This window comes from Gymnoscopelus microlampas (assembly GCF_963454915.1).
Source record: "Gymnoscopelus microlampas genome assembly, chromosome: 3".
Classification (NCBI taxonomy): Eukaryota; Metazoa; Chordata; class Actinopteri; order Myctophiformes; family Myctophidae; genus Gymnoscopelus; species Gymnoscopelus microlampas.
In genome coordinates, this window is record NC_139940.1 from 759,769 (window position 1) to 786,524 (window position 26,756).

At 35.2% G+C, this 26,756-nt stretch overlaps 1 protein-coding gene across 1 annotated transcript in view; it reads left to right on the plus strand.

Annotated features, from left to right (window-relative positions):
* The window catches only part of LOC311042385 (uncharacterized protein), a 38,381-nt gene extending 13,630 nt beyond the window's left edge, over positions 1 to 24,751 (plus strand). Inside the window, exons 4-8 of the mRNA XM_084053080.1 lie at positions 1,272 to 1,325; positions 2,735 to 2,815; positions 3,244 to 3,312; positions 4,574 to 4,616; positions 24,166 to 24,751. Of these exons, the coding sequence (XP_083909206.1) occupies positions 1,272 to 1,325; positions 2,735 to 2,815; positions 3,244 to 3,312; positions 4,574 to 4,616; positions 24,166 to 24,211 (293 nt within the window). The 3' untranslated portion in view covers positions 24,212 to 24,751. The remainder of the gene's footprint in view (positions 1 to 1,271; positions 1,326 to 2,734; positions 2,816 to 3,243; positions 3,313 to 4,573; positions 4,617 to 24,165) is intronic.
* The last annotated feature ends 2,005 nt before the right edge of the window (positions 24,752 to 26,756 follow it).

Sequence of the window (26,756 nt, forward strand, 5' to 3'; positions counted from 1 at the left end):
GACGAGAGGCTGCACAGCCTGCGCTACCGGGGGCAACGGGCAACGGATCGAAAGTACCTCGCGCCGTCTTAAAGGACAACTTTGTTTTTTTTACAACCAAGGTTTATGTTTTAGATTGTAATTAAAGTAAATAAAAGATGAGTGTTAACATTTTTTTATTTACTGCTTTCTATAGTTTTAGCAATTTTCGCCATCTTTTTTTACAGTGGGCGGGGGCATTCTGTCCGGTGGCCAAATATGTCTTTTTTTACACAATAACCCGGCGTTTTCTTTATTATTATTTACAGGAGCTCTTCTAGCCCCCAATAACTCACATCTGGCCATCAAAGACCACAGGACCTTTTTTATTGTGTAAAAAATACATATTTAGCCACCGGACAGATGCCCCCGCCCACTGTAAAAAAGATCTCGAAAATTGCTAAAACTATAGAAGGCAGTAAATGAAAAAAAAATAACACTCATCTTTTATTTACTTTAATTACAAGCTAAAATATAAACCTTGGTTGTAAAAAAAACAAAGTTGTCCTTTAATGGAAGGGCTTTAGGGCACCAACCTTGGGGGGGCACCAACCTTGGGGGGGGGCACCAAAAGGCGGGGAGAAAGTGAAAGAAGACTGAAGTATCTCAGAAGAGCGCCGACATTTAGATGCAAAGCGTTGAAACGGGACGGTGAAGCGTCAACGTTGCACCTACCGGTTAATCCACCCCTGAAAGTACCATACTGTAGCTTTAAGACCTGGAACGCATCTGTGTCACTTTAGATTTCTTTGGCTATTCAAAAATAGCAGATCTACAAGCTCATAGCGCGGCACCGAGTGCCGCGCTATGAGCTTGTAGATCTGCTATTTTTGAAAAATCGTGAAATATGCACTGCTCAAAAAAATTAAGGGAACACTTTGATCCCTTAATTCTTTTAAGTTTTTTCATGAACTGTGTACATACTGCTAACAAAACAACTCAAAAGAATTAAGAGATCAAAGTGTTCCCTTTATTTTTTTGAGCAGTTTATATATATATTTTTTTTTTTCCCCAAAAACTGTTAGGATTTAGATTTTTTTAAAAGAATGGCCTCAGGTCTTAATGGGTTAAGGAGAACTCCTCCAACGCTGTGGAGCTTAAATACACTGTATGATTTATGATGGATGATACATCACATGACATATGTGTTGTATGATGTATGATGTGATAAATCAGATGACATACAGTACATACGTGTTGTATGAGGTATGATGCATGTGTTCATGTCTCTGTTCTGTTGGCTGTGTTCACAGATTGGGACGATGAGGATTTAATCAAGAGCAACCACGTTGTTCTGACAGAGCAAGGTGAGTGATGGGCTCAACCTGGGGGTCCGGGGACCCCCTATAGGGGTCAGCTGTGTGTGTGTGTGTGTGTGTGTGTGTGTGTGTGTGTGTGTGTGTGTGTGTGTGTGTGTGTGTGTGTGTGTGTGTGTGTGTGTGTGTGTGTGTGTGTATAGTGTGTAGTGTGTGATCTACACAGCCCAGAATTGAATCAAGGACATGTCTGGAGCCCCCTGGGGGTGGGGTCTCCTCGGGGGCCAATCAGCACGCAGGGATCTGTGGCTCTTCCTGCCAGTCAGATAATTGACATTGACATTCTCATTCTCTCATAGCGCCCCCTGGTGTCAATCCTCATCAACACAGTGATGGAGCCGTTATGCAATTACTGATCTGACACACACACACACACACACACACACACACACACACACACACACACACACACACACACACACACACACACACACACACACACACACACACACACACACACACACACACACACACACACACACACCTCCATTCCTCCCTACCATCGCTAATCTATAATTAATGCTGAAGTTTAATTAACTAATTAATGTCCAACCCGGGGCTCTGGACACTTACATCACTGTCCCTAGAACAACACATCCCCACGGGGTCACATGATAATAGATATTGGGGTTTATGAGTTTCTGCTTCTAATAAAGATACTAAGAGATATTCGTTTTTATCAGACACGCCCCCTTCCTACAAATCCTATATTTTAAGTTCAAACTCCATTTATTTTTATTTTATTTCTTAATTTTCTTAATGTTTTATTTTCCCCAAAAAGTATAAAAAATAAATGTTGGCATGCTTTGAGATTCTAGATCTGCTATTTCCACTAATAATGTTTTTTTCATTGTTATTATTATTATTATTATGTAAGTTATTTGTCATATTCTGCCCTGTACAACTTTAGAATACAATGCCTGAAAGCCAATTTTCAACACAATTGCAATCAACACGATTCAACAACAACACGATTAAATCTAGTCACAATTATGTCAAGTAAACTGTCATAATTGTGACAGCCCTAATGTGAACATAATTATCCTATATTAAAATTGCCTGGAGGGTGAGTTGACCATGGACCATGGACCATGGACCATGGACCACGGACCACGGACGGACCGTGGACCAACCGTGGACCGCGGTCACAAACTAAACATGCAGATCTGCGAGGCGCACCATTGCTCCGATCAGCACCAAACTTGGCACCAACACTGGTCAGGGGTCTGCCTTCAGAATAGCCACACCAGAGACCACATGTGCCCCCCAGGGGCCACGTTAGGGACCCCCAGGGGCCACATTTGGCCACAGGCGCACCGTTACCAATCCACAATCTATTCCAGAATTACCACACCTAAAAAACATCTAAACTTGTCCCCCCCTCTCTCAATCTATTCCAGAATTACCGATGGTAAAAACAGATGCAGATGTGGGTTCAGATTCTGTTCTGGAAAAGACCACAGGAGTTCAAGAGGATTCAGGTTTGGAACCACATCTCATCTACAAGCAGCTGTTATATTGTTGCTGTTAGACAGAAATCTTGTATCTCTAGATTTCAACAGTTTAGGAATTTTCCGTAAATTAATGCAAAAGTTGTGAGAATAGGTGATCTACAAGTTTGCGTCGCATCGAGATGCCTTTGGAACTTGTAGATGAACTTGTAGATTTTTGCGATTCGCTAGGAAAGTGGTTTTGGACATACAAGGTTTCTACCTGACTTTGACGATATATTGGTAGCATGTTTAATGTCATATGAGCATGTTTCTATAAAGTTTGTTCTTGATGAAGGCACACTAAGACACACACACACAGGGGGGGGGGGTCAAATACATTAGAATGTGGGGGTCTTTGACATGAAGACGTTTGAGAGAAGCACTGTTTCAGTGATGTGTTTGTGTGTTATTTTCAGATCAGTTCCTGCTCATCGTGGTAGTGGTAGCAGTCAGTGTGGTGGCTCTGTCTGTAGCTGCTATAGTGGGTAAGAGTTACCTTCTAATATATATATATATATATATATATATATATATATATATATATATATATATATATATATATATATATATATATATATATATATATATATATTTATGTTGCACAACGCGTTTCGCTTCCGCTTCCTCAGGTGCACCTGAGGAAGCGGAAGCGAAACGCGTTGTGCAACATAAAATAAAATAAAAAAGCAAAATCAGTCCTGAGTGTGCGGTCCCTTCTTTTGAAGGTGTTTTCCTTTTAGCTTTATACATATCTCTTGCGCTGACCTGCACCTCCAGTCGGGGTCCAATAAGTTGTGCACGAGTCTTATTTAGTTTATATATCTTATTTAGTATATATATATATATTTATATATATATATATATATATATATATATATATATATATATATATATATATATATATATATAAAGCTAAAAGGTGAAAACCTTCAAAAGAAGGGACCGCACACTCCTCAGGACTGATTTTGCTTTTTTTATTGTTTGCACAGCGTGTTAAACCGTGTTTCGCTTCCACTTCCTCAGGAGCTATATATACAGCAGGTGTCAGTGATCATCATTTTATACAGAATGCTCCACCCCCACATCGTGACATAACAAGCTCATTGGCTCCTCAATTATTTCATTTCATTATTTTACAAGAGAGATTATAATGCATAGAAACCACATATATAAATATAATGCAACTAATGCAACTCGAATTGAAGGATCAATAAAGCCCATATCGGGCATATTAAAATTTTGCTATATTATACTGTGTAAAAACTTTGAATAAAATCTACTAAACCCACCAATCCTATTGGAAAAAGAACAGGAATAAAACAGGAATGGGTCCAATCGGGGTCTAACAAGATGTGCACGAGTCCTATTTAGTAAGAGAGGGTAAGAGTTTACACAGTAACTGTTTACAGCTAAACACATGTAACCATAGTGTCTAAGCATCCCTATGTTTAAACTGACACTGAAACCATTTACAGCTAAACACATGTAACCATAGTGTCTAAGCATCCCTATGTTTAAACTGACACTGAAACCATTTACAGCTAAACACATGTAACCAAATGGACCCGGCGGTACAAATGAGGGTCCATTTGGTTACATTACACTCTCATGGTGTTGACAACGTGTTGGTCACCTCTGTAACCTGTCTGTCACCTCTGAAACCTGTCTGTCACCTCTGTAACCTGTCTGTCACCTCTGTAACCTGTCTGTCACCTCTGTAACCTTTTCTATTTGTCACTCAATCAGCCGTGGTTTTGGTGAGACGCAACCTCAACAACAGACAGCAAGGGTGAGTTTATGTACACACACACACACACACACACACACACACACACACACACACACACACACACACACACACACACACACACACACACACACACACACACACACACACACACACACACACATTTGAAAATCTTTTTTTATATTTTTGGGGTATTTTTGGCATATTATTAACAGGCATTATTTATTGACAGTATATAGTCAATAATATAATGTATATATTTATGTATCCTATAATTCTAGTAACCTCTGTCTGTAGTGGTGACTGTCTGTAGTGGTGTCACTACCCGGTTCTCCTCACTGGCTGGAGCAATTGCTCTGATTTTGCACACAGCCATTGACCATTACCATCTGAACTTAACTGTGAAGTCCGTTTTTCAATTTCATCAAATCTCAGCTTCTTATTAGCGTTTATGTGTGAAAGAATGTCTCCTCCCGGGTTGCCAGATCATGTGCGCATATCCCCCCACGGATGCGTCGACCGGGTATGGCCTAGTATATAATAATAAAGATAGTAGAGCGAGACAGGAAACATGGAGAGAGATAGACGGGCAATGACACACAGCAAAGGCCGTCAAGATCGGGATTTGAACCCGCGACACGCTGTTAAAGCCTATATATGGTATGCACCTGAACCACTAGGCCAGCGGTCCCCCCCATCTGACCACGTGGATGGGTGGGCTCAGCATCTTTAACGAGATCACAACGAAAAGTTTGTCTTTTTACAGTTTGACTCAGAGAAGGAACTGGTTCTGTCAAACCAGCTCCTGTGTGTGTGTGTGTGTGTGTGTGTGTGTGTGTGTGTGTGTGTGTGTGTGTGTGTGTGTGTGTGTGTGTGTGTGTGTGTGTGTGTGTGTGTGTGGTATTAGAGACACATGTGAGTCATCGTTCTGCTTTCTGCCAAGTCAGCCGACAAGCCTACAAAACTGGTCTGAGAGCTAACAGTCTCACACACACACACACACACACACACACACACACACACACACACACACACACACACACACACACACACACACACACACACACACACACACACACACACACACACACACACACACACACACACACACACACACACCCGTCCTCTTTCTGCTGCCTTGCCAAATGTTGCTCTTAAACAAAACAAACACTCTGGTGTTGAAATGCAACCGTGAGTATCCAACCATCCATCCAACCATCCATCCATCCAACCATCCATCCATCCAACCAGGGCCTGTCTGGACTCCCTTTGAAAATAGCAGATCTACAAGCTCATAAAGATAGAGCAGGGGTCGGCAACCTCTTTGACATGAAGTGCCATGTTTTTATTTACGTGACAGTCAGTGTGTCATATCAACATTACGTTTAATTATGACAATAACCATAACTCCATATCCATACAAACATCAGAACATTAAACTAATGATCAGCAGAACCCCCGCCTCATCTTATTCATCAGTCAGAGGTCAGAGGTCACATACCTGGACACAGGTATGTGACCACTATAATCTATACACTGTAGGGACAGACAGACAGACAGACAGACAGACAGACAGACAGACAGACAGACAGACAGACAGACAGACAGACAGACAGACAGACAGACAGACAGACAGACAGACAGACAGACAGACAGACAGAGGCAGAGTGTGTCAGTCCTGTGATCCAACAAGACAAGACTTGACCTGCGCGCGCACACGCACACACACACACACACACACACACACACACACACACACACACACACACACACACACACACACAGAGCAGAACAGCTTGAACCAGTTGAGCAAAGAAAGAAGAACAACGTTTTTTTTTCTTTCTCTCTTATGTTTGGCTGCTTGTGCAACCAGGGTTATAGCTGTATGTGTGTGTGTGTGTGTGTGTGTGTGTGTGTGTGTGTGTGTGTGTGTGTGTGTGTGTGTGTGTGTGTGTGTGTGTGTGTGTGTGTGTGTGTGTGTGTGTGTGTGTGTGTGTGTACGGGGTTAGGCTGTGTGTTCAGTGTGTAATGCATTGTGTGCATGCCTCTACGTGACCTGACCTGCAGACAGAGGTCACACAGTTCAGTCATCTAGAGAACTATGGTTCTCAAAGTGTGGTCTGGAGACCCTCAGGGGTCCTTGAGGGAGTTTCAGGGGGTCCCCATGCAGCTAAATGGAAAGTTAGGAACTAAATGGACCCTACAGGTCTGTAACTCTCAGAGTTAAGTTAACATTGATTTTACAATATAAATTGGGGTTCCAGAGAGATATAAATGCCATTAACTAGGGGTCCGTAGGCCTAATGCATGTCAAACTGGGGGTCCTTGAAATTAAAATGGTTGAGAATCACTGGTAGAGCCATATAAACCTTCTCTTTTGGGGGTCCCTGGCTTATCTTTTCAAATGGGAGTCCACAGGCTAATACGTGTCAATCTGGGGGTCCTTGACATGAAAAAGTTTGAGAACCACTTTGAGAACCAGTAGAACAAATTTGACCCAATCTTTTTTGTGCCGAAACTGAATTTATTACTGAACTGAAAATCAGTGAGATCAGTGGAGCCTCTTCTGTGTTGTGACAATGGTTGAAAACTATTGTCACAGAACTGTCCTTTAAGGCAGTGGTTTTCAACCTTTTTCTCGTCAGGGACCCCCAAATTCACACATATTGGCCCACGGACCCCCATTTGAAAAAATATGCCAGGGACTCAACCATTTTGATTTATTTGGGGTCCCAATCTACACTGTATCACCATCATTAGTGTTCATTTAACTCTGAGAGTGTACAAATGGAACCAAATGGACCCTAACGGGTCCATTTGGTTCCATTTGTACACTCTCTGAGTTACAGACACATAAGGGTCAATTAGGCTCCTAACTATAAATTTGGCTGGGGACCCCCTGGAACCCCCTCAAGGACCACTGGTGGTCCCCGGACCACTGGTTGAGAACCACTGCTTTAAGGCACTTATATTCATATATATATAAGTTGGCATGGTGTACTGTCCTTTAAGACACTTATATTCATATATATATATAAGTTGGCATGGTGAACTGTCCTTTAAGACACTTATATTCATATATATATATAAGTTGGCATGGTGAACTGTCCTTTAAGGCACTTATATTCATATATATATAAGTTGGCATGGTGAACTGTCCTTTAAGACACTTATATTCATATATATATAAGTTGGCATGGTGAACTGTCCTTTAAGACACTTATATTCATATATATATAAGTTGGCATGGTGAACTGTCCTTTAAGGCACTTATATTCATATATATATATATAAGTTGGCATGGTGAACTGTCCTTTAAGGCACTTATATTCATATATATATAAGTTGGCATGGTGAACTGTCCTTTAAGGCACTTATATTCATATATATATAAGTTGGCATGGTGAACTGTCCTTTAAGACACTTATATTCATATATATATAAGTTGGCATGGTGAACTGTCCTTTAAGACACTTATATTCATATATATATAAGTTGGCATGGTGAACTGTCCTTTAAGACACTTATATTCATATATATATAAGTTGGCATGGTGAACTGTCCTTTAAGGCACTTATATTCATATATATATAAGTTGGCATGGTGTACTGTCCTTTAAGACACTTATATTCATATATATATATATAAGTTGGCATGGTGAACTGTCCTTTAAGACACTTATATTCATATATATATATATAAGTTGGCATGGTGAACTGTCCTTTAAGACACTTATATTCATATATATATATATAAGTTGGCATGGTGAACTGTCCTTTAAGACACTTATATTCATATATATATATATAAGTTGGCATGGTGTACTGTCCTTTAAGACACTTATATTCATATATATATATATAAGTTGGCATGGTGAACTGTCCTTTAAGACACTTATATTCATATATATATAAGTTGGCATGGTGAACTGTCCTTTAAGGCACTTATATTCATATATATATAAGTTGGCATGGTGTACTGTCCTTTAAGACACTTATATTCATATATATATATATAAGTTGGCATGGTGAACTGTCCTTTAAGACACTTATATTCATATATATATATATAAGTTGGCATGGTGAACTGTCCTTTAAGACACTTATATTCATATATATATAAGTTGGCATGGTGAACTGTCCTTTAAGGCACTTATATTCATATATATATAAGTTGGCATGGTGTACTGTCCTTTAAGACACTTATATTCATATATATATAAGTTGGCATGGTGAACTGTCCTTTAAGGCACTTATATTCATATATATATATATAAGTTGGCATGGTGAACTGTCCTTTAAGGCACTTATATTCATATATATATATATAAGTTGGCATGGTGAACTGTCCTTTAAGGCACTTATATTCATATATATATATATAAGTTGGCATGGTGAACTGTCCTTTAAGGCACTTATATTCATATATATATATATAAGTTGGCATGGTGTACTGTCCTTTAAGACACTTATATTCATATATATATAAGTTGGCATGGTGAACTGTCCTTTAAGGCACTTATATTCATATATATATATATAAGTTGGCATGGTGAACTGTCCTTTAAGGCACTTATATTCATATATATATAAGTTGGCATGGTGAACTGTCCTTTAAGACACTTATATTCATATATATATATATAAGTTGGCATGGTGAACTGTCCTTTAAGGCACTTATATTCATATATATATATATAAGTTGGCATGGTGAACTGTCCTTTAAGGCACTTATATTCATATATATATATATAAGTTGGCATGGTGAACTGTCCTTTAAGACACTTATATTCATATATATATATATAAGTTGGCATGGTGAACTGTCCTTTAAGGCACTTATATTCATATATATATATATAAGTTGGCATGGTGAACTGTCCTTTAAGGCACTTATATTCATATATATATAAGTTGGCATGGTGAACTGTCCTTTAAGACACTTATATTCATATATATATATATAAGTTGGCATGGTGAACTGTCCTTTAAGGCACTTATATTCATATATATATATATAAGTTGGCATGGTGAACTGTCCTTTAAGACACTTATATTCATATATATATATATAAGTTGGCATGGTGAACTGTCCTTTAAGGCACTTATATTCATATATATATAAGTTGGCATGGTGTACTGTCCTTTAAGACACTTATATTCATATATATATATATAAGTTGGCATGGTGAACTGTCCTTTAAGACACTTATATTCATATATATATAAGTTGGCATGGTGAACTGTCCTTTAAGGCACTTATATTCATATATATATATATAAGTTGGCATGGTGAACTGTCCTTTAAGACACTTATATTCATATATATATATATAAGTTGGCATGGTGAACTGTCCTTTAAGGCACTTATATTCATATATATATATATAAGTTGGCATGGTGAACTGTCCTTTAAGGCACTTATATTCATATATATATATATAAGTTGGCATGGTGAACTGTCCTTTAAGACACTTATATTCATATATATATAAGTTGGCATGGTGAACTGTCCTTTAAGGCACTTATATTCATATATATATATATAAGTTGGCATGGTGAACTGTCCTTTAAGACACTTATATTCATATATATATATATAAGTTGGCATGGTGAACTGTCCTTTAAGACACTTATATTCATATATATATAAGTTGGCATGGTGAACTGTCCTTTAAGGCACTTATATTCATATATATATATATAAGTTGGCATGGTGAACTGTCCTTTAAGACACTTATATTCATATATATATATATAAGTTGGCATGGTGAACTGTCCTTTAAGGCACTTATATTCATATATATATATATAAGTTGGCATGGTGAACTGTCCTTTAAGACACTTATATTCATATATATATATATAAGTTGGCATGGTGAACTGTCCTTTAAGGCACTTATATTCATATATATATATATAAGTTGGCATGGTGAACTGTCCTTTAAGACACTTATATTCATATATATATATATAAGTTGGCATGGTGAACTGTCCTTTAAGGCACTTATATTCATATATATATATAAGTTGGCATGGTGAACTGTCCTTTAAGACACTTATATTCATATATATATATAAGTTGGCATGGTGAACTGTCCTTTAAGGCACTTATATTCATATATATATAAGTTGGCATGGTGAACTGTCCTTTAAGACACTTATATTCATATATATATAAGTTGGCATGGTGAACTGTCCTTTAAGACACTTATATTCATATATATATAAGTTGGCATGGTGTACTGTCCTTTAAGACACTTATATTCATATATATATATATAAGTTGGCATGGTGAACTGTCCTTTAAGGCACTTATATTCATATATATATATATAAGTTGGCATGGTGAACTGTCCTTTAAGACACTTATATTCATATATATATATATAAGTTGGCATGGTGAACTGTCCTTTAAGGCACTTATATTCATATATATATATATAAGTTGGCATGGTGAACTGTCCTTTAAGACACTTATATTCATATATATATATATAAGTTGGCATGGTGAACTGTCCTTTAAGGCACTTATATTCATATATATATAAGTTGGCATGGTGAACTGTCCTTTAAGGCACTTATATTCATATATATATATATAAGTTGGCATGGTGAACTGTCCTTTAAGACACTTATATTCATATATATATATATAAGTTGGCATGGTGAACTGTCCTTTAAGACACTTATATTCATATATATATAAGTTGGCATGGTGAACTGTCCTTTAAGACACTTATATTCATATATATATAAGTTGGCATGGTGAACTGTCCTTTAAGACACTTATATTCATATATATATAAGTTGGCATGGTGAACTGTCCTTTAAGGCACTTATATTCATATATATATATATAAGTTGGCATGGTGAACTGTCCTTTAAGACACTTATATTCATATATATATATATAAGTTGGCATGGTGAACTGTCCTTTAAGACACTTATATTCATATATATATATATAAGTTGGCATGGTGAACTGTCCTTTAAGACACTTATATTCATATATATATAAGTTGGCATGGTGAACTGTCCTTTAAGACACTTATATTCATATATATATAAGTTGGCATGGTGAACTGTCCTTTAAGACACTTATATTCATATATATATAAGTTGGCATGGTGAACTGTCCTTTAAGACACTTATATTCATATATATATATATAAGTTGGCATGGTGAACTGTCCTTTAAGACACTTATATTCATATATATATAAGTTGGCATGGTGAACTGTCCTTTAAGGCACTTATATTCATATATATATATATAAGTTGGCATGGTGAACTGTCCTTTAAGACACTTATATTCATATATATATATATAAGTTGGCATGGTGAACTGTCCTTTAAGGCACTTATATTCATATATATATATATAAGTTGGCATGGTGAACTGTCCTTTAAGGCACTTATATTCATATATATATATATAAGTTGGCATGGTGAACTGTCCTTTAAGACACTTATATTCATATATATATATATAAGTTGGCATGGTGAACTGTCCTTTAAGGCACTTATATTCATATATATATATAAGTTGGCATGGTGAACTGTCCTTTAAGACACTTATATTCATATATATATATAAGTTGGCATGGTGAACTGTCCTTTAAGGCACTTATATTCATATATATATAAGTTGGCATGGTGAACTGTCCTTTAAGACACTTATATTCATATATATATAAGTTGGCATGGTGAACTGTCCTTTAAGACACTTATATTCATATATATATAAGTTGGCATGGTGTACTGTCCTTTAAGACACTTATATTCATATATATATATATAAGTTGGCATGGTGAACTGTCCTTTAAGGCACTTATATTCATATATATATATATAAGTTGGCATGGTGAACTGTCCTTTAAGACACTTATATTCATATATATATATATAAGTTGGCATGGTGAACTGTCCTTTAAGGCACTTATATTCATATATATATAAGTTGGCATGGTGAACTGTCCTTTAAGGCACTTATATTCATATATATATATATAAGTTGGCATGGTGAACTGTCCTTTAAGACACTTATATTCATATATATATATATAAGTTGGCATGGTGAACTGTCCTTTAAGACACTTATATTCATATATATATAAGTTGGCATGGTGAACTGTCCTTTAAGACACTTATATTCATATATATATAAGTTGGCATGGTGAACTGTCCTTTAAGACACTTATATTCATATATATATAAGTTGGCATGGTGAACTGTCCTTTAAGGCACTTATATTCATATATATATATATAAGTTGGCATGGTGAACTGTCCTTTAAGGCACTTATATTCATATATATATATATAAGTTGGCATGGTGAACTGTCCTTTAAGACACTTATATTCATATATATATATATAAGTTGGCATGGTGAACTGTCCTTTAAGACACTTATATTCATATATATATATATAAGTTGGCATGGTGAACTGTCCTTTAAGACACTTATATTCATATATATATATATAAGTTGGCATGGTGAACTGTCCTTTAAGACACTTATATTCATATATATATAAGTTGGCATGGTGAACTGTCCTTTAAGACACTTATATTCATATATATATAAGTTGGCATGGTGAACTGTCCTTTAAGACACTTATATTCATATATATATATATAAGTTGGCATGGTGAACTGTCCTTTAAGACACTTATATTCATATATATATATATAAGTTGGCATGGTGAACTGTCCTTTAAGACACTTATATTCATATATATATAAGTTGGCATGGTGAACTGTCCTTTAAGACACTTATATTCATATATATATAAGTTGGCATGGTGAACTGTCCTTTAAGACACTTATATTCATATATATATATATAAGTTGGCATGGTGAACTGTCCTTTAAGACACTTATATTCATATATATATAAGTTGGCATGGTGAACTGTCCTTTAAGACACTTATATTCATATATATATATATAAGTTGGCATGGTGAACTGTCCTTTAAGACACTTATATTCATATATATATAAGTTGGCATGGTGAACTGTCCTTTAAGACACTTATATTCATATATATATAAGTTGGCATGGTGAACTGTCCTTTAAGACACTTATATTCATATATATATAAGTTGGCATGGTGAACTGTCCTTTAAGACACTTATATTCATATATATATAAGTTGGCATGGTGAACTGTCCTTTAAGGCACTTATATTCATATATATATATATAAGTTGGCATGGTGAACTGTCCTTTAAGACACTTATATTCATATATATATATATAAGTTGGCATGGTGAACTGTCCTTTAAGACACTTATATTCATATATATATAAGTTGGCATGGTGAACTGTCCTTTAAGACACTTATATTCATATATATATAAGTTGGCATGGTGAACTGTCCTTTAAGACACTTATATTCATATATATATAAGTTGGCATGGTGAACTGTCCTTTAAGACACTTATATTCATATATATATAAGTTGGCATGGTGAACTGTCCTTTAAGGCACTTATATTCATATATATATATATAAGTTGGCATGGTGAACTGTCCTTTAAGACACTTATATTCATATATATATAAGTTGGCATGGTGAACTGTCCTTTAAGACACTTATATTCATATATATATAAGTTGGCATGGTGAACTGTCCTTTAAGACACTTATATTCATATATATATATAAGTTGGCATGGTGAACTGTCCTTTAAGGCACTTATATTCATATATATATATATAAGTTGGCATGGTGAACTGTCCTTTAAGACACTTATATTCATATATATATATATAAGTTGGCATGGTGAACTGTCCTTTAAGACACTTATATTCATATATATATATATAAGTTGGCATGGTGAACTGTCCTTTAAGGCACTTATATTCATATATATATATAAGTTGGCATGGTGAACTGTCCTTTAAGACACTTATATTCATATATATATATAAGTTGGCATGGTGAACTGTCCTTTAAGGCACTTATATTCATATATATATATATAAGTTGGCATGGTGAACTGTCCTTTAAGGCACTTATATTCATATATATATATATAAGTTGGCATGGTGAACTGTCCTTTAAGACACTTATATTCATATATATATATATAAGTTGGCATGGTGAACTGTCCTTTAAGGCACTTATATTCATATATATATATAAGTTGGCATGGTGAACTGTCCTTTAAGGCACTTATATTCATATATATATAAGTTGGCATGGTGAACTGTCCTTTAAGGCACTTATATTCATATATATATATATAAGTTGGCATGGTGAACTGTCCTTTAAGACACTTATATTCATATATATATATATAAGTTGGCATGGTGAACTGTCCTTTAAGACACTTATATTCATATATATATATATAAGTTGGCATGGTGAACTGTCCTTTAAGACACTTATATTCATATATATATATATAAGTTGGCATGGTGAACTGTCCTTTAAGACACTTATATTCATATATATATATATAAGTTGGCATGGTGAACTGTCCTTTAAGACACTTATATTCATATATATATATATAAGTTGGCATGGTGAACTGTCCTTTAAGGCACTTATATTCATATATATATATATAAGTTGGCATGGTGAACTGTCCTTTAAGACACTTATATTCATATATATATATATAAGTTGGCATGGTGAACTGTCCTTTAAGGCACTTATATTCATATATATATATATATAAGTTGGCATGGTGAACTGTCCTTTAAGACACTTATATTCATATATATATATATAAGTTGGCATGGTGAACTGTCCTTTAAGGCACTTATATTCATATATATATAAGTTGGCATGGTGAACTGTCCTTTAAGACACTTATATTCATATATATATAAGTTGGCATGGTGAACTGTCCTTTAAGACACTTATATTCATATATATATAAGTTGGCATGGTGTACTGTCCTTTAAGACACTTATATTCATATATATATAAGTTGGCATGGTGAACTGTCCTTTAAGGCACTTATATTCATATATATATAAGTTGGCATGGTGTACTGTCCTTTAAGACACTTATATTCATATATATATATAAGTTGGCATGGTGAACTGTCCTTTAAGGCACTTATATTCATATATATATATATAAGTTGGCATGGTGAACTGTCCTTTAAGACACTTATATTCATATATATATATATAAGTTGGCATGGTGAACTGTCCTTTAAGACACTTATATTCATATATATATATATAAGTTGGCATGGTGAACTGTCCTTTAAGGCACTTATATTCATATATATATATATAAGTTGGCATGGTGAACTGTCCTTTAAGACACTTATATTCATATATATATATATAAGTTGGCATGGTGAACTGTCCTTTAAGACACTTATATTCATATATATATAAGTTGGCATGGTGAACTGTCCTTTAAGGCACTTATATTCATATATATATATATAAGTTGGCATGGTGAACTGTCCTTTAAGGCACTTATATTCATATATATATATAAGTTGGCATGGTGAACTGTCCTTTAAGACACTTATATTCATATATATATAAGTTGGCATGGTGAACTGTCCTTTAAGGCACTTATATTCATATATATATATATAAGTTGGCATGGTGAACTGTCCTTTAAGGCACTTATATTCATATATATATATAAGTTGGCATGGTGAACTGTCCTTTAAGACACTTATATTCATATATATATAAGTTGGCATGGTGAACTGTCCTTTAAGACACTTATATTCATATATATATATAAGTTGGCATGGTGAACTGTCCTTTAAGACACTTATATTCATATATATATAAGTTGGCATGGTGAACTGTCCTTTAAGACACTTATATTCATATATATATAAGTTGGCATGGTGAACTGTCCTTTAAGGCACTTATATTCATATATATAAGTTGGCATGGTGAACTGTCCTTTAAGGCACTTATATTCATATATATATAAGTTGGCATGGTGAACTGTCCTTTAAGGCACTTATATTCATATATATATATAAGTTGGCATGGTGAACTGTCCTTTAAGACACTTATATTCATATATATATAAGTTGGCATGGTGAACTGTCCTTTAAGGCACTTATATTCATATATATATATATAAGTTGGCATGGTGTACTGTCCTTTAAGACACTTATATTCATATATATATAAGTTGGCATGGTGAACTGTCCTTTAAGGCACTTATATTCATATATATATATATAAGTTGGCATGGTGAACTGTCCTTTAAGGCACTTATATTCATATATATATATAAGTTGGCATGGTGAACTGTCCTTTAAGACACTTATATTCATATATATATAAGTTGGCATGGTGAACTGTCCTTTAAGACACTTATATTCATATATATATATAAGTTGGCATGGTGAACTGTCCTTTAAGACACTTATATTCATATATATATAAGTTGGCATGGTGAACTGTCCTTTAAGGCACTTATATTCATATATATATATATAAGTTGGCATGGTGAACTGTCCTTTAAGGCACTTATATTCATATATATATATATAAGTTGGCATGGTGAACTGTCCTTTAAGACACTTATATTCATATATATATATATAAGTTGGCATGGTGAACTGTCCTTTAAGGCACTTATATTCATATATATATATAAGTTGGCATGGTGAACTGTCCTTTAAGGCACTTATATTCATATATATATATATAAGTTGGCATGGTGAACTGTCCTTTAAGACACTTATATTCTATATATATATATAAGTTGGCATGGTGAACTGTCCTTTAAGGCACTTATATTCATATATATATATAAGTTGGCATGGTGAACTGTCCTTTAAGGCACTTATATTCATATATATATATATAAGTTGGCATGGTGAACTGTCCTTTAAGGCACTTATATTCATATATATATATATAAGTTGGCATGGTGAACTGTCCTTTAAGACACTTATATTCATATATATATATATAAGTTGGCATGGTGAACTGTCCTTTAAGACACTTATATTCATATATATATATATAAGTTGGCATGGTGAACTGTCCTTTAAGGCACTTATATTCATATATATATATATAAGTTGGCATGGTGACTGTCCTTTAAGACACTTATATTCATATATATATATATAAGTTGGCATGGTGAACTGTCCTTTAAGACACTTATATTCATATATATATAAGTTGGCATGGTGAACTGTCCTTTAAGGCACTTATATTCATATATATATATAAGTTGGCATGGTGAACTGTCCTTTAAGGCACTTATATTCATATATATATATAAAGTTGGCATGGTGAACTGTCCTTTAAGACACTTATATTCATATATATATAAGTTGGCATGGTGAACTGTCCTTTAAGGCACTTATATTCATATATATATATATAAGTTGGCATGGTGAACTGTCCTTTAAGGCACTTATATTCATATATATATATAAGTTGGCATGGTGAACTGTCCTTTAAGACACTTATATTCATATATATATAAGTTGGCATGGTGAACTGTCCTTTAAGACACTTATATTCATATATATATATAAGTTGGCATGGTGAACTGTCCTTTAAGACACTTATATTCATATATATATATATAAGTTGGCATGGTGAACTGTCCTTTAAGGCACTTATATTCATATATATATATATAAGTTGGCATGGTGAACTGTCCTTTAAGGCACTTATATTCATATATATATATATAAGTTGGCATGGTGAACTGTCCTTTAAGACACTTATATTCATATATATATATATAAGTTGGCATGGTGAACTGTCCTTTAAGGCACTTATATTCATATATATATATATAAGTTGCATGGTGAACTGTCCTTTAAGACACTTATATTCATATATATATAAGTTGGCATGGTGAACTGTCCTTTAAGACACTTATATTCATATATATATATAAGTTGGCATGGTGAACTGTCCTTTAAGGCACTTATATTCATATATTATATATATAAGTTGGCATGGTGAACTGTCCTTTAAGGCACTTATATTCATATATATATAAGTTGGCATGGTGAACTGTCCTTTAAGACACTTATATTCATATATATATATATAAGTTGGCATGGTGAACTGTCCTTTAAGGCACTTATATTCATATATATATATAAGTTGGCATGGTGAACTGTCCTTTAAGACACTTATATTCATATATATATATATAAGTTGGCATGGTGAACTGTCCTTTAAGACACTTATATTCATATATATATATATAAGTTGGCATGGTGAACTGTCCTTTAAGACACTTATATTCATATATATATATATAAGTTGGCATGGTGAACTGTCCTTTAAGACACTTATATTCATATATATATAAGTTGGCATGGTGAACTGTCCTTTAAGGCACTTATATTCATATATATATATATAAGTTGCATGGTGAACTGTCCTTTAAGACACTTATATTCATATATATATATAAGTTGCATGTGAACTGTCCTTTAAGGCACTTATATTCATATATATATAAGTTGGCATGGTGAACTGTCCTTTAAGACACTTATATTCATATATATATAAGTTGGCATGGTGAACTGTCCTTTAAGGCACTTATATTCATATATATAAGTTGGCATGGTGAACTGTCCTTTAAGGCACTTATATTCATATATATAAGTTGGCATGGTGAACTGTCCTTTAAGGCACTTATATTCATATATATAAGTTGGCATGGTGAACTGTCCTTTAAGGCACTTATATTCATATATATATATAAGTTGGCATGGTGAACTGTCCTTTAAGGCACTTATATTCATATATATAAAGTTGGCATGGTGAACTGTCCTTTAAGGCACTTATATTCATATATATAAGTTGGCATGGTGAACTGTCCTTTAAGACACTTATATTCATATATATATATATAAGTTGGCACGGTGAACTGTCCTTTAAGGCACTTATATTCATATATATATATATAAGTTGGCATGGTGAACTGTCCTTTAAGGCACTTATATTCATATATATATATATAAGTTGGCATGGTGAACTGTCCTTTAAGACACTTATATTCATATATATATATATAAGTTGGCATGGTGAACTGTCCTTTAAGACACTTATATTCATATATATATATATAAGTTGCATGGTGAACTGTCCTTTAAGGCACTTATATTCATATATATATATATAAGTTGGCATGGTGAACTGTCCTTTAAGACACTTATATTCATATATATATATATAAGTTGGCATGGTGAACTGTCCTTTAAGACACTTATATTCATATATATATATAAGTTGGCATGGTGAACTGTCCCTTTAAGACACTTATATTCATATATATATATATAAGTTGGCATGGTGAACTGTCCTTTAAGGCACTTATATTCATATATATATATAAGTTGGCATGGTGAACTGTCCTTTAAGACACTTATATTCATATATATATATATAAGTTGGCATGGTGAACTGTCCTTTAAGGCACTTATATTCATATATATATATATAAGTTGGCATGGTGAACTGTCCTTTAAGGCACTTATATTCATATATATATATATAAGTTGGCACGGTGAACTGTCCTTTAAGGCACTTATATTCATATATATATAAGTTGGCATGGTGTACTGTCCTTTAAGACACTTATATTCATATATATATATATAAGTTGGCATGGTGAACTGTCCTTTAAGACACTTATATTCATATATATATATATAAGTTGGCATGGTGAACTGTCCTTTAAGGCACTTATATTCATATATATATAAGTTGGCATGGTGAACTGTCCTTTAAGGCACTTATATTCATATATATATATAAGTTGGCATGGTGAACTGTCCTTTAAGACACTTATATTCATATATATATATATAAGTTGGCATGGTGAACTGTCCTTTAAGGCACTTATATTCATATATATATATATAAGTTGGCATGGTGAACTGTCCTTTAAGGCACTTATATTCATATATATATATATAAGTTGGCATGGTGAACTGTCCTTTAAGGCACTTATATTCATATATATATATATAAGTTGGCATGGTGAACTGTCCTTTAAGGCACTTATATTCATATATATATATATAAGTTGGCATGGTGAACTGTCCTTTAAGGCACTTATATTCATATATATATATATAAGTTGGCATGGTGAACTGTCCTTTAAGGCACTTATATTCATATATATATATATAAGTTGGCATGGTGAACTGTCCTTTAAGGCACTTATATTCATATATATATAAGTTGGCATGGTGAACTGTCCTTTAAGGCACTTATATTCATATATATATATAAGTTGGCATGGTGAACTGTCCTTTAAGACACTTATATTCATATATATATATATAAGTTGGCATGGTGAACTGTCCTTTAAGACACTTATATTCATATATATATATATAAGTTGGCATGGTGAACTGTCCTTTAAGGCACTTATATTCATATATATATATATAAGTTGGCATGGTGAACTGTCCTTTAAGGCACTTATATTCATATATATATATATAAGTTGGCATGGTGAACTGTCCTTTAAGGCACTTATATTCATATATATATATATAAGTTGGCATGGTGAACTGTCCTTTAAGGCACTTATATTCATATATATATATATAAGTTGGCATGGTGAACTGTCCTTTAAGACACTTATATTCATATATATATATATAAGTTGGCATGGTGAACTGTCCTTTAAGGCACTTATATTCATATATATATATATAAGTTGGCATGGTGAACTGTCCTTTAAGGCACTTATATTCATATATATATATATAAGTTGGCATGGTGAACTGTCCTTTAAGGCACTTATATTCATATATATATATATAAGTTGGCATGGTGAACTGTCCTTTAAGGCACTTATATTCATATATATATATATAAGTTGGCATGGTGAACTGTCCTTTAAGGCACTTATATTCATATATATATATATAAGTTGGCATGGTGAACTGTCCTTTAAGGCACTTATATTCATATATATATATATAAGTTGGCATGGTGAACTGTCCTTTAAGGCACTTATATTCATATATATATATAAGTTGGCATGGTGAACTGTCCTTTAAGGCACTTATATTCATATATATATATATAAGTTGGCATGGTGAACTGTCCTTTAAGGCACTTATATTCATATATATATATATAAGTTGGCATGGTGAACTGTCCTTTAAGGCACTTATATTCATATATATATATATAAGTTGGCATGGTGAACTGTCCTTTAAGGCACTTATATTCATATATATATATATAAGTTGGCATGGTGAACTGTCCTTTAAGACACTTATATTCATATATATATATATAAGTTGGCATGGTGAACTGTCCTTTAAGGCACTTATATTCATATATATATATAAGTTGGCATGGTGAACTGTCCTTTAAGGCACTTATATTCATATATATATATATAAGTTGGCATGGTGAACTGTCCTTTAAGGCACTTATATTCATATATATATATATAAGTTGGCATGGTGAACTGTCCTTTAAGGCACTTATATTCATATATATATATATAAGTTGGCATGGTGAACTGTCCTTTAAGGCACTTATATTCATATATATATAAGTTGGCATGGTGAACTGTCCTTTAAGACACTTATATTCATATATATATATATAAGTTGGCATGGTGAACTGTCCTTTAAGGCACTTATATTCATATATATATATATAAGTTGGCATGGTGAACTGTCCTTTAAGGCACTTATATTCATATATATAAGTTGGCATGGTGAACTGTCCTTTAAGGCACTTATATTCATATATATATATATAAGTTGGCATGGTGAACTGTCCTTTAAGGCACTTATATTCATATATATATAAGTTGGCATGGTGAACTGTCCTTTAAGACACTTATATTCATATATATATATATAAGTTGGCATGGTGAACTGTCCTTTAAGGCACTTATATTCATATATATATATATAAGTTGGCATGGTGAACTGTCCTTTAAGGCACTTATATTCATATATATAAGTTGGCATGGTGAACTGTCCTTTAAGGCACTTATATTCATATATATATATATAAGTTGGCATGGTGAACTGTCCTTTAAGGCACTTATATTCATATATATATAAGTTGGCACGGTGAACTGTCCTTTAAGGCACTTATATTCATATATATATAAGTTGGCTTGGTGTACTGTCCTTTAAGACACTTATATTCATATATATATAAGTTGGCATGGTGAACTGTCCTTTAAGGCACTTATATTCATATATATATAAGTTGGCACGGTGAACTGTCCTTTAAGACACTTATATTCATATATATAAGTTGGCTTGGTGAACTGCAGAGCAGACAGAACAACCTTCATCTGTGCTGTATGACATCATGTCAACTTAAATATACATTAAAGTGCCTTAAAGGCGAGTTAAGAAAGCTCAGTAAGGACCCCTACACACTGTACCATATTTGACCCCATTTGGCTCTCGGGGATATTTTTTGGTGATCGCCGACAAAACCACCGTCTCAGTCCAGATCGGGCTCCTCGGCGATGATGATGAGGTGTTGATCGCGCAGTGTGTAAGGTACTACACACAGTGTGTAAGGTACTACACACAGTGTGTAAGGTACTACACACAGTGTGTAAGGTACTACACACAGTGTGTAGTGTGTAAGCTACAGTGTGTAAGGTACTACACACAGTGTGTAAGGTACTACACACAGTGTGTAAGTTACTACACACAGTGTGTAAGGTACTACACACAGTGTGTAAGGTACAGTGTGTAAGTTAGCACAATCAATGTAAAAGCGCTTCGGATTGAAGCGCTATATAAATGCACCATTTACCATTTAAGTTACTCCGAGAAGAAACACCCCGATAAAGTACGGTCGGCGAGGGGTTCCCGATAACTTTTAGATTTCAAACTTGTTGGATAATCGGCCCCTATCTAGTGCACGCTACAGCCAATGGGAGCACATTACAGCCACGCACCGTGGCTAGTCCTCCCGCATAGAACCACAATATTACTCGAGAAACTCGTGCAATGTGAAATGCTTAACGATCTGTTCACTCGCCGACCACTTCAAATGTCGGGCAGTGTGTAGAGGCAGTGTGTAGAGGCAGTGTGTAGACTAGAGGTCTTATCACAGAGTGTAGAGGCCTTATCATAGAAAGGAGTTGGAGATTAAATTGTCCTCACAGAGCACTGCATCCAGTCATACAGTAAGCAACGCAACCAGACAAGCTAGCAGATCTGCGAGGGGTTAAATTCTTGTGCAGGATTACTGGCTGGGACCAAAGTGGGGAGGAGGGGGGAGGGGGGGGGGGGGGGGGGTGCTGACTGACGTCTGGGCTCAAAACAGTCTTAATGACACAACTCCACCCTTAAGACACACACACACACACACACACACACACACACACACACACACACACACACACACACACACACACACACACACACACACACACACACACTACTGTACACACAGTTACTGTAGTCATGACGACCATGCTGTCTTATCGTGATCCTATTTGTTTGGTCATCAACCGACCTACAAGCTCACAATCTTTCACAATAATACATGTTGTGAGCTTGTAGATCGGCTATTTTCACTGTGTGACACCATCGTAAAATGAAGTATAACACAGAGCTGTCTGTCTGTCTGTCTGTCTGTCTGTCTATACAGGATCTACAGTGTGCCTACAGAGCAGGCCCAGAAGGGGGCAGTGTAAGCCCAGGACACCCACCGGCGAGAGAAAAGCAATGCACTGAGCTCTACTCTGACATCACTTCCTGTCCCCACTGGACTGTGTGACATCATTTCCTGTCGCCCATGCAGAGTGTTGTGTCAAAATGCGTTTTAATGTTGTTTTTAAACTCTGTTGTGTAACTTTAGTCTCTGTCCCAGATACAGTATACCATGGGTCTTCAACAGGGGGTCCGAGACCCCTAGGGGGTCCTCAGAGTTACAACAGGGGGGCCCGCCAAATCTTTGTGTGATAGGAACTGTTTTACATTAACTACTAACCCTAACCCTAACCTTTATCCCTAAAAAAACCTTTATCCCTAAAAAAAACCTTTATCCCTAAAAAAAACCTTTATCCCTAAAAAAACCTTTATCCCTAAAAAAACCTTTATCCCTAAAAAAACCTTTATCCCTAAAAAAACCTTTATCCCTAAAAAAACCTTTATCCCTAAAAAAAACCTTTATCCCTAAAAAAACCTTTATCCCTAAAAAAACCTTTATCCCTTAAAAAAACCTTTATCCCTAACCTTTATTCACCAAAGAGGAGAAAAGAGCAAACAACAAACAAACAAACATTAATTGACACAACACTGATCATAATGCTGTCAAACAAGTCTATGAAAGCTATGGAAATATGCAACACAATTTGATACAAAAAGCTTTGAAGACCCCATGTCTACTGTATATACTGTACATACATACTGCACTCTATGAAAACCTTTTCAACATAATACTAGTTATAATACTAGTTGTAATGCTTGGTTTAATGGAAACATTACAGAGATCTTCATTTCAACACTACTGACCAGGGTTAGGGTTTAAAGGGCAATCAGGGAACACATCGTCAAAAAAAAAAAGAAAAAAACGCAACCTGTCGACAGAGCTCCGCATCTGCAAATGCAAAGGTAAAAAGCGGAGAGGTTAGGGTTAGGGGGTACCAGGGTACCAGGATTAGGGTTAGGGTACCAGGGTACCAGGGTTAGGGTTAGGGTTAGGGTACCAGGGTACCAGGGTTAGGGTTAGGGTAGTCTCGCGTAGCCAGACAACTATTCCACAATCTCTGAATGCTACATAGAGTCTGGAACTACAACTCCCCAAATCCGAGAGAGGAAACTGGCACTTCTGTTCACGAAAATATATTTTAAAATATCTTTACATTTTACTTTTTAATTTACATTTCTGCTAAGCAGCAAGCTGTGTATACTTAGATGATTTGTATTTATATGAGGATACATTTGCGCGACTGTAAAGACGAAACGGAAGTGGGGAGGAAGCTTCATATCCGGTTTATATTCTAATCATGATCAGAGCTTCTGAGTCCCAGACTGTATGACCGCAAACATTAGAACATTGTGGGAGACAACAGTCTGGCCACACAAGGTTAGGGTACCAGGGTACCAGGGTTAGGGATAGGGTACCAGGGTACCAGGGTTAGGGATAGGGTACCAGGGTTAGGGATAGGGTACCAGGGTACCAGGGTTAGGGATAGGGTACCAGGGTTAGGGATAGGGTACCAGGGTACCAGGGTTAGGGATAGGGTACCAGGGTACCAGGGTTAGGGATAGGGTACCAGGGTACCAGGGTTAGGGATAGGGTACCAGGGTTAGGGATAGGGTACCAGGGTTAGGGATAGGGTACCAGGGTACCAGGGTTAGGGATAGGGTACCAGGGTACCAGGGTTAGGGATAGGGTACCAGGGTACCAGGGTTAGGGATAGGGTACCAGGGTACCAGGGTACCAGGGTTAGGGTACCAGGGTACCAGTAGGAGGTGAACGGTAAGGGAGCGCTTGTTTTTAGACAAGCCCCGCCCCGAATGTCTGCAGGGTTCTGGCTATGAATCCAACCCCATGGTGGACAGAAAGGTTAGAATGTTTTCTTTAGGTTTAGATAGTAAAATGCGTTGGTCCAAACTGACACAGCCAAGTGCTCCCTACCCTGGTTTCAGCCAATCAAAAGCCACGTCTTACGACTCGCCTCCTACGCAACCCAATCTAAGCTCGAATCATTTTGACCTTTCTGCCCTGAGGTCACCGTGGCCTTGATGCCCCGCCCACTCTCTCCTCTCTCCTCTTTCTTGTCTCTATGTTATTTAGACCAGTGGTTCTCAAGGTGTCCAGGGACCCCCAGGGGTCCTCGGGGGGGGGGGGGGGGGGGGGTTCCAGGGGGTCCCCAGCTAAATGAGTTAACATGGAATCACAATCATTTGAACCACTTTATCCATATTGTTTTCACTGACCATTGAAAAATAGCAGATCATTTTGAATATATATATATATATATATATATATATATATATATATATATATATATATATATATATATATATATATATATATATATATATATATATATATATATATATATATATATATATATATATATTTATTTATTTAACACAAATCTTCTCTTCTGGTGGTCCCTGGTCCCTGGAACCAAATACACATTTAGGGGGTCCTTGACATGAAACGCTTTGAGAACTACTGATTTGTCTTTTGAATTCAAATCTGTCCTGGGCTGAGCAGCATGTGTG